Source organism: Engystomops pustulosus, chromosome 4 (assembly GCF_040894005.1).
Source record: "Engystomops pustulosus chromosome 4, aEngPut4.maternal, whole genome shotgun sequence".
Taxonomy (NCBI): Eukaryota; Metazoa; Chordata; class Amphibia; order Anura; family Leptodactylidae; genus Engystomops; species Engystomops pustulosus.
Window position 1 is genome coordinate 195,410,532 of NC_092414.1, and position 9,767 is coordinate 195,420,298.

Genomic DNA, 9,767 nt, shown 5'->3' on the forward strand with positions numbered 1-9,767 from the left:
TTTTCCTCCTTTCGGGTAGCTCCAGCGACCCCTTTTCCCCTTATCTTTGTATTCCTCTCTTTGGCCTTTAAAGTCCCGAAAGGGCTGCTTCCTGGGTATTGGCTTATTCTCCGGGAAACCCTTTCTCTTATCTGATGCCCTTTCCAAGATGGTATCAAGTTCAGGGCCAAAGACAAATTCGCCTGAAAAGGGAAGACCACATAGCTTTGTTTTTGAGCGGATATCCCCATTCCACTGCTTCAGCCACAGCGCCCTTCTTGAAGCATTTGTCAGGGCTCCTTCTTTTGAAGAGAACCGTACACCTTCGGCTGCCGCGTCTGCTAAGAAGGACGTTGCTGATTTTAATAGAGGGAAATTCTCTAAAATTGTAGTTCTGGGAGTTCCTTCTTTAATATGGGATTCGAGCTCGTTCAGCCAATACAGGAGATTCCTTGCGACTGAGGTGGCCGTTAAATTTGATTTCAGACCCCACATGGATGTTTCCCAAGCTTTTTTCAGCAGAGAGTCAGATTTTCTGTCCATGGGGTCTCTAAGCTGCGCTGCGTCCTCAAACGGCAGGTCTGTCTTCCTTACTATTTTAGTAACCTGCACGTCCACTTTGGGACAGGAATCCCATAGTTTAGAGTCTTCAGGCTCAAAAACCAATCTCTTCCTAAAGTTTTTTGATATAAGGATCCTCTTCTCAGGTTCCTTCCATTCTTCATACACTAACTCTTTGAGGGTGTCATTTAAGGGAAATACCCTCTGGCGCTTTGCTTTTAACCCACCAAACAGCTCGTCTTCTTTAGATTGGGGTACGACCACATCCTCAATTTCTAATGTCTGTCTGATGGCCTTCAATAAATCATCCAATTCATCTATTGGGAAAAGATGTCTGGATTCAGCAGATTTTATAAAATCCTGGGGGTTTAAGGAGTCTTCCGTCTCTATTATAGAACAAGAAGGAGTCTCTGAGTCACTTCCTGCCTCGGATGGTGACGACCCCAGTTCCAATCTGGGCTTTTTACACGGGGGAGCCCTAGATGTAGCAGCGGCAATAGATGAGACCACCTTCTCTTCTATGAACCCTTTGAGCTCGTCTAGGAAGGATGATTTCTCCTCTCGCATGAAATTATCAATACACACTTTACAGATTGGTTTCTTATATGAATCTGGCATAGAGTGGTTACACATGTTACATTTCCTGGTCCTGGTTTTATCCGATTTCTCGGGTCTTTCAGGCCTGCTAGCCTTATCCCCCTTCTCCTCCTTGCCTTTCCCCTTAGACCCCAGGTCTTTTTCCTAAAAGGCAAATATAGGAGACTAATAACCCACAAACATTGCATACACAGTGGCAATATCCCCTGCAATTAGCCCCACTTACGGATACTGGAGGGTGCAGGAAGATTGGGTTAACTTCGTCAGTCATAGTAGACAGCGGAAGATTTAGATGCAGATACTGGAGCCGTAGTCACTTGATCAACTAGACCTCAGATCATAGTGATCTACCTGCTTTAAATACCTTAATGGGGAGCCCATCCCCCTTAGAAGCGGCTGCTGGTCCGCGTCCCACGGCTCCCAGTGATGCTGCGCGGTTCCCCCCGTCACTTCCGGTCGCGGCCGGAAGTCGTCACCAGACTACGGGCTGCTGGGAAATGTAGTTTTCTTCGGCCGCGCGCGCGTGTAATCAGAATTGCGGCGCGGCGGCCAGTCAACGGACCCCTGGACGGCTACAAGGAGGACCCTGGATCGACCGAGAGCCGGGGCCGCCGGGATTTCGCCGTGGACGGCATCACCCGTGAGTAAATCTTCGTCCCCCCCCCCCCCCCCACCTGGAGGAGAGAGGGCACCTCTCTATGACCTGCCTCGGTAGGGACAGGAAGAACACTGGCGGGAGGATGCGGGGAGGGGAATTTAACCTCTCTTCTTCCTGTCCCTACAGAGGTCAAGGGGCATCCTCCAGGTGGGCCGTCATGGGGGACGAAGTGGAAATGCGTAATTGTTGTCAAATCTATATTTTACTTTTGACTAAATCTGGGGCAAGTCTGAAAAATACAGGATGATTTTGCAATTTTTCCAATGTTTCTGAAGGAATAAAACAGTATTTTGTGAAAAAAAGTTAAATCCATTAAAAAAAAAAAAAAAAAAAAAGCAAGATCTGCCTTATACCAAGAGATAGTAAAATACATTAACCATTTTTAAAGTTACAGAACAAAAATAGAATTTGAGGGGCCAATCACTGGATGTCGCTGCTAAATTTAAAGTCCTTCATGAAGAGGGACCCAAAAAAGCTGCATCGTCAGGTCAGTAGTGGGAAGTTCTATACAGCCTGAAGAAGGCCTGAGAGTCGAAACATCTACATCCTTCCTACGTATATGGTGCATGTAGGGTGGAGCGCAGCCTTTAGTAGCCTCGCTACTTACCTGGTGCACATGATACAGACACCGATCAGTGAAGCGATGCCACTTTTCTAAGAAATGTTATCCCGACAGATAATTTGAGTAAAAACCGTAAATTAAAACCAGTTTTCCCTTTAAAAAGTTTCATATAAATTTGTTGCTGCCACCAAGGCAGGGAGGGGTGCGAGTCAGGTTCACCCCCTGTTGCAGGGGTCCTTCACCTTGTATACAGAGGTCAGCCATGTGTCTCTGCATGGACACGCAGAGTAGTAACAGTTGCCAGGTATTCGTTACAATGCGGGGTTCCGGGTTTCCCTGGGTGCTACGGAGCTTCCGCTTTCTCCCAGGTTCAATACAAACCCCCATTTCTTAGCATGGTCTAAAAAAAAAATAAAACTAGGGTACAAGTCAAAGTCCCCTTTAACATGCCCCATTAGGGCATACAGAATGAGGTTATATAAAAAGAGAATGATCCCTTTAAATCCAGCAATGTGTGATCCTAATTATGTACAGCCCTGTAACCCAGTACAAGGAATGCGGACAGCACCTACCGTGCGATAGGCACCATCATAATCCTCTAGTATCTATAGCCTGGGCCAGGGGTAAATCCTTCAAGTTCCTATATAAAATAAATGTAAAACAGATCTGCTCCTGGGAAAGCAGCAGTCACGTCTGGCCTGAGGTGGCGCTGCCGAGCCCAGTGTCAGATGACAATAAATAGGGAATGTAAAGTCTCTTCCACAGTCTCGTCGTGTCCCTATACGTCCAGACTGTACCCCGCTGTACCCAGCTTCCTCTCCTCGGCCCCCGACACGCGCCCCTTGTTCCTGTATGGCTGATGACAATCCCGATCTGTCAGTGGGGGGTAATACTGCCGGTAGCAGAGGTAGGCAAAGAAGAACCCGATCATGGCGCCGACCACCACATCTGCAAGAGAGGGACAATAATATGGATTAACCACAGAACCAGGAACTAAGGGGGCAATAAGTTCTCATCTCTGAGGGGGGTGGATGAGCAGCCCATTGCCCCCCCAGCAAGGGATGGCAGTAATGGAGGCTCCATTACACACCCCTCGTCCTCATACCTTGCCAGTGATGTTTGTAGTCACAGGTCCGGGACAGCGCAATGGAGGCGGCACACAGCAGCGGGAACAGGAAGCTGCACAATCTCCAGGAATGGCCACGACCAGCAGGGGAGAAGCAGCCGAGCTTCCCGGCTATATACAGAGCGGTAAAGCCCAGCCCTGCAAAGGCAACTGGATGGAGGGAGAGGGGGTAAGTAACCGGCTGGAGCAGCTGTAGTGACTGACAAGTTTACCTGCTACAGTGTGTATTATTAAAGGGGTTTTCCCACCGATCCAGTAACACCCTATCCACAGGATAGGGCCTAGCTTGTTGATCAGTGACGAGACCCCCACAGATCATGAGAACAGGGGTCTAAGGTCAGTGAGCTCAGCAATCCCATCAGCTCCATACAGATAAATGGAGCAGAATAGACATGCCCAGCAGTCTCCTCCATTCATCTCCAGGAGCGACCTTGGACCCCCATTCTTGTGATCTGTGGGGGGTCTCATCACTGAGACCCCCACCGATCAGCAAGTTACACCCTATCCACAGGACAGGGCCAACTTGATTAGTGGGGAAATTCCTTTAATTCATATTTGTTAGTAGTTTTACTCCAACCCCCACTCCCTCCCCAAATCTTTTGGGGTCATACATGTGTCACCTCTTTGCCCCCCTATGAGCAGCCTTGGTAGGTTGTGTGTGGCTTACATGAGGCATGGCCGCTGGGAAAGCTCTTTCTCCCTTCAATTATGGCTTCTGGGTCTCCTGTACAATCGAGTCCAGGAGACTCTCGACCCTCTGGAAAGCAGCGGACCATGAAGTCTGGACGAGGCCTAAGAAAAACATAGAAATATAAAGACGGTTTAAGGCCAAACTGAAGGTTCAGGGTGAAGACACACATGGCGTTTTTGGACATTTTTACTAAGTGCGTTTTCAGATCGTTAAAAACGCAGCCGTTTGTCCGGTTTTCTGAAATTGCGCAATGAAAAACGGACAAAAACGCATGCGTTTTTAAAAAACGGACGCGTTTTTTAACGCATGCGTTTTTAACGATCTGAAAACGCACTTAGTAAAAATGGCCCAAAAACGCCATGTGTGTCTTCACCCTCAGGCTGCAGACGATTAGAACAGAAACTCTTGTCATTGAGGATTTCTTCTAATCCCTGATAATCTCATCTCACTATTTGCTCTTTGTGTAAACATGAGGAGCATCATCCTAGTTATTTGTGGGGAGAAGAGGTAGGAGCTGTGACTCCCTGCTCCCCTCTGCATAGACATCAATGTGATCTGACACCCCCCCCCCCCCCCATTCAACTACTAATAGAAAAAGGTCCCCTCTAGAATTCCCTCTTACGCAAAATCTCATCTTTACTTAAAACAAAAAAAATTAAAAAATCTCTGAAATCATGTGAAAGTGGGCAGAGAAGAGATGCCTGAGATGAGTCAATTTGAGGCATCTCTTTGCTGATGATCATACAAGAGGGAATCCTAGAAGGAATTTCATTCCCTACCTGAGAGAGGAAGGCTAGTATAAAAGCAGAGTCGGAGGGAGGATGATAAGAGCCCAAGCAAGTGGAGAAGGAAGCCCTTTCCTCTGATAAGATATATAGAACACACTTTCTAAAAGTCACTTGTACCATTAATTAATGCAAAATTTGTTGAAAAGTTATTATCCAATTAAGAGTTTAGAAAAGTTATTATGAAATAAGTAAATGTGTTACTAATATTATGAAACCTATTGGCTTGTCCAAAAATCTAGTGCACACAGAAGATCAGGGCTGCGTGTTAACACATCCCCCCGGCAGGTGAGACTTACCTGCCTACTAGAAGCTTTATGGTATTGGTGAAGATGCCGTTCAGGCCCAGGGACAGACTGACAGCTGCAAAGGACAAAGACAACATAACTACCACGTATAGGACATACATGGAGAACCAGATGTAACACCACATAACACTCCTCCCGAATATCTAAGACAGGGGAATGTTCCCACCCAGGGAAGGGACAAACCCCATCCGGTAGCTTTATTCAGAAAGTTCTATACTTGGGCTCAGTTCACACCTGTGTCCTGCAGGTTCCATCCCCCTTAGGTTATCAATTAGCGTGCTTTTTCTCCTGTCATAACTGAAGTGTTACAGAAGGCAACAATCCGTACACAGACACCAAGATTTCCCATTCACCTTCTATTCTTAGAAAAGAAATAATGTTAGTGTTCACTCCTACCAGTCTCCAAATCTCATAATTCAGAACACCAACTCCATTCTTCTATCAGGAAAAGAGGCTTGTACTCCAAAAGATTAAACCTGCAATTCAATTCCAGATCTGATGGGACGCCGCCCCACTGGCCAGATCTGATGGGACGCCGCCCCAGGTAAATATTTAACAGTGCAAGTTGGATGTTAATGAAATAATTCAAGGAACAGGAAAAACACCAACACTATGCCCCAGATGAAGCTGAAGAGGCAAAACCTAGGTAGGGCGCGAGAGGCATCTGAAGGCGTATGATTTGTGCTTTTAACGTTCTTTGTGAGTAGATAAAATACAGCATTTGAAACCACTACTAGGACCTACAGTGGGGGCTCGGACGCAGGTGTGAATTGATCTCGGGAGAGGTACCGGATATGTTGAAATCCAAGTACAATCCTCTTCTACTGGTGGAATTTGTGAAATAGACTGTTCTGAATGATGAGATTTGGAGTAGGAGTGAGCACTAACATTTGTAATGGTTTAATTATTGTTTTAGTTCTTTGAGAGCAGAACTTCGCTAGAGATAAATGATCTTTTAAGGAAACTTCGTTTCCGTTTTCCTCTCTAAAACAAAGTGTAATCGAAACTGAGCCTACACTCTCCGAATTCACATTCGCTTGTACAGCTCTATAATGTCCTTCTGCTTTCTGTGTGCAGTGTATGGGAGACCTCATAGAAGCTAGTCTCCTACCACAACTGAGTATTAGGCCTCATGCACAGAACCCTTATGGGGTCTGATCTGGTTGCAAAATTGGTGGCCAGGTCACAGACCCCATAGAGGTCAATGGGTGAGCACTCCGCTCCCACCTGGTCGCTCAAATTTCTATAGAGAGGGGAGGAGTTAGGAGCACTCACCCCTCCTCTCCTGCACCCAGGCGAGCACATGTTCGTGTGCGAGAGGCCTTCGAAATCAAGCTAAAATATACAGAAAACATGTCCTCATGCATAGAGTATTACCAAATATGGCTTCCCTTGAATCCGTGAGATCTGCTCGGCGGCAAAGGCGGGCTAGAAGTACGACGGAAATAGGCGCCATGATAGAAATCATCTAGGGAAAGAATATGGGTGGAAGATTAAGTGCAAAAGACAGAGGACACCAAGAATATAACTGCCCCATAGAGGAGGAGGACTGGGCTACAGTAAAAGCCTCTGACTGGAAGGCACTTACGAACATGCTGTTGGTGGGCACCCGATCCGACACCACATGGGGATTCCTATAGAGCCACATCTCCTCTGGCTGGATGACTCTCTGGAAGGGATGCATCATTTCGGTTATCCTATAGACAGAGGAACAAAATTATCAACACCACAAGACTAACCCAATGCTCTGCGCAGTTTCTCCTCTCTGCACCGCGACATTGTCCTGTGCGGTTTCAATCGAGGCTGTAATTGTAACATCGACAACCTGGACCTTGCAGCATATTTTGCGCACAGCATTTCCCCCTGTATTACACTGACTCGCTGTGTATAACACAATATTTATATGTCCATTTTAGCAATTCTTGTGGCATTGTGTGCCAATACTTTGTGGTTAGAGAATACCCACTGATTCCCGGGATACATTGGGAACATGGTCCCACATATAATGAGATGTGAGGACTTACAGGAATATCCCGAGCAGCAGCACTCGGATAACTAACTCCGCAACAAAACCTTCCACGATCCTCTTCTCCATCCTAGTGCAAAGGTTGATCCCTGGAAGATAAGATCACAAGGTCAATAATGTATGTACAGTCCCCAGGTCACTATTCACACAATACAAGGTGGAAGAGCAAGTGCAGGGCACAGTCTATACATTCCCCAGACCAGAGGGGAGAAGCTGCATAATACAGACACATAATCACACCTTATACACAGGGCAGGGGATGTGCTGCACCAGAGTGGTGAGTCCCAATGATGAACAGGAAGACCAAATCCACCCAAAAACAGCTTCAGAACACCAATTATCCAGGCAAAATGACACCAATGTGAACATAACCCAAAGGTTACGTAAACAGAATAAGGATCACTACAGAGGGGTGTAAGTATATATGGACAGATCTCTGGGTGCAAACTGACCCACGGGATAACCCCCGAGATTTCAGCCTCTGCAGTCTATCGCGCTTGTGCACACAGTAGGGCTGGGTAAATACATCGCTGACAGACATCAACTGTGCAAACAAAGCGCAAGTCTCTTCCTCGTGACAACTGTCAGGGACACAGCTCCTTGTATAAGGAAGCCTCACAGTGCAGGACGACAACTCAGCCTGTGTTCACACCTGTGACATTACTTTTCTTCTGGGGTGCGGTAAGGGGCCATATAGAGCGCCCTCAAAAATGCCAAGACACAAGCACTAATAGAAACTCGCACACCCCGAGGCCGTGTGCACACGTGACGTTTGAGTTGTGTTTCAGAACTCTCGCTGCGATCATATATTGAAGTAAGACTGCGTTTACATCGCGTTTTGAGACACAACGTGCAAAGGCTGCCATACAGGGGTCCGAAGAGGCCACTTACCCCCAGCACTACCTGCCAAGACTGCAACAACATGGGAAGATTCTTATACTTTCCTCTCCCTTGCCTCTATGGAGTTTAAGACTCCTGGACAGACCCTTTAAAGATGCTACTAAAACAGACTTGGGGTATATTCACACAGTGAGGTTTGAATCAGAGTTTGTTACAACTCCTAATATGGATGATGCCTTCAGAAACTGCATCAGAAATCCTGAAAGTGTGAATACAGCCTAAACTGACCAAAGGGGATTGTAGTAATGTGCCTGTATGTGGGTGTAGGACGTCGTAAAACTACATCATACAGTAATGTAGAGCTACACACACGTATACTAAAGTATACATCATACACACACAGTATATACAGGTGTAGATGTATAGTATGTAATCTATGGGGGTGTAGGACGTCATATCACTACATCATACAGTAATGTACAGCTACACACACGTATACAGCCCATACACCCATATACACACACACTATATACAGGTGTAGAGCTGTAGATGTATAGTATGTAACGTATGTGGGTGTAAGACGTATCACTACATCATACAGTAATGCACAGCCCGTACACCCATATGCACACACTATACACAGGTGTAGATGTATGGGGTGTAATGTATGGGGGTGTAGGATGTACACCCATATGCACACATTATATACAGGTGTAGATAGAGGGTGTAATGTATGTGGGTGTAGGACGTCATATCACTACATCATACAGTAATGCACAGCCCGTACACCCATATACACACACTATATACAGGTGTAGATGTATGGGGTGTAATGTATGGGGGTGTAGGATGTACAGCTACACACGTATACAGCCCGTACACCCATATGCACACACTATATACAGGTGTAGATATATAGGGTGTAATGTATGGGGGTGTAGGACGTCATATCACTACATCATACAGTAATGCACAGCCCGTATACCCATATGCACACACTATATACAGGTGTAGATGTATGGGGTGTAATGTAAGGGGGTGTAGGACGTCATATCACTACATCATACAGTAATGCACAGCCCGTACACCCATATGCACACACTATACACAGGTGTAGATGCATAGGATGTAATGTTTGGGGCTTCCACAGTAAGGAGAGACAATACATCACCCGCACTAATTACTAATTAGCCGTCATTAAGCCCCTGCGCCGCCGCCCCGCACACACAGCTGAGAGCAGTGACGTCACGGCCCCGCCCACCTACCTCTGCACACGTGGCGCCGCTCTGTGGTGTCGCCGCTTTTGGCTCACTCCGTGTTTATATAGACATTGCACAACCATCGAGAGGAGGGAGGGAGATAGACAATCCCGGGAGGCTGACACTGGCCAGTGCTGCCACCTGTAAGCCGCCGAGGGAACTGCAGTTTATTCAGACTACAAGGAGTGTTCCAATACCTGCTTGGCGGTTACATTGTTACATTACCTGTAACCACAGCTACGCCATCTAGCGGCCGCTGTCTATAGCAGATAGAATTCAAAGTCTATTAGAATGAATGGGAACCGTAATCCTGGGATCAGCTCATCCGATAAATCCCATTGAATTCCATAAAGTGCAGAATGTCCGGGAATTCCA

The 9,767-nt window shown here is 46.6% G+C and overlaps 1 protein-coding gene across 2 annotated transcripts; it reads right to left on the reverse strand.

Moving 5' to 3' along the window:
* Nucleotides 1-2,546: 2,546 nt before the first annotated feature.
* Nucleotides 2,547-9,477, reverse strand: PLPP5 (phospholipid phosphatase 5). Of its 2 annotated transcripts, none has more exons than XM_072149262.1 (8): nt 9,305-9,323; nt 7,292-7,382; nt 6,856-6,964; nt 6,645-6,735; nt 5,259-5,322; nt 4,151-4,275; nt 3,463-3,633; nt 2,547-3,305 (listed from the first exon to the last, which is right to left on the reverse strand). In XM_072149262.1, the coding sequence occupies exons 2-8, from the start codon at nt 7,360-7,362 to the stop codon at nt 3,136-3,138; spliced, it is 801 nt and encodes a 266-aa protein (XP_072005363.1). In that variant the 5' UTR covers nt 7,363-7,382; nt 9,305-9,323; the 3' UTR covers nt 2,547-3,135. The 2 variants fall into 2 exon arrangements, with proteins under 2 accessions (XP_072005363.1, XP_072005362.1); XM_072149261.1 differs by lacking the exon at nt 9,305-9,323 and adding an exon at nt 9,399-9,477 and having other exon boundaries at nt 2,548-3,305.
* Between the last annotated feature and the right edge of the window lie 290 nt (nt 9,478-9,767).

Excerpts from the sequence above, each read along its gene's own strand:
- PLPP5 (XM_072149262.1), bottom strand. The coding sequence starts at position 7,362 with ATGGAGAAGAGGATCGTGGAAGGTTTTGTTGCGGAGTTAGTTATCCGA. Across the intron at positions 6,965-7,291 it reads CTGCTGCTCGGGATATTCCT|GATAACCGAAATGATGCATC; the intron begins GTAAGTCCTCAC and ends CTCTGTCTATAG. Across the intron at positions 6,736-6,855 it reads TGCCCACCAACAGCATGTTC|ATGATTTCTATCATGGCGCC; the intron begins GTAAGTGCCTTC and ends TTCTTTCCCTAG.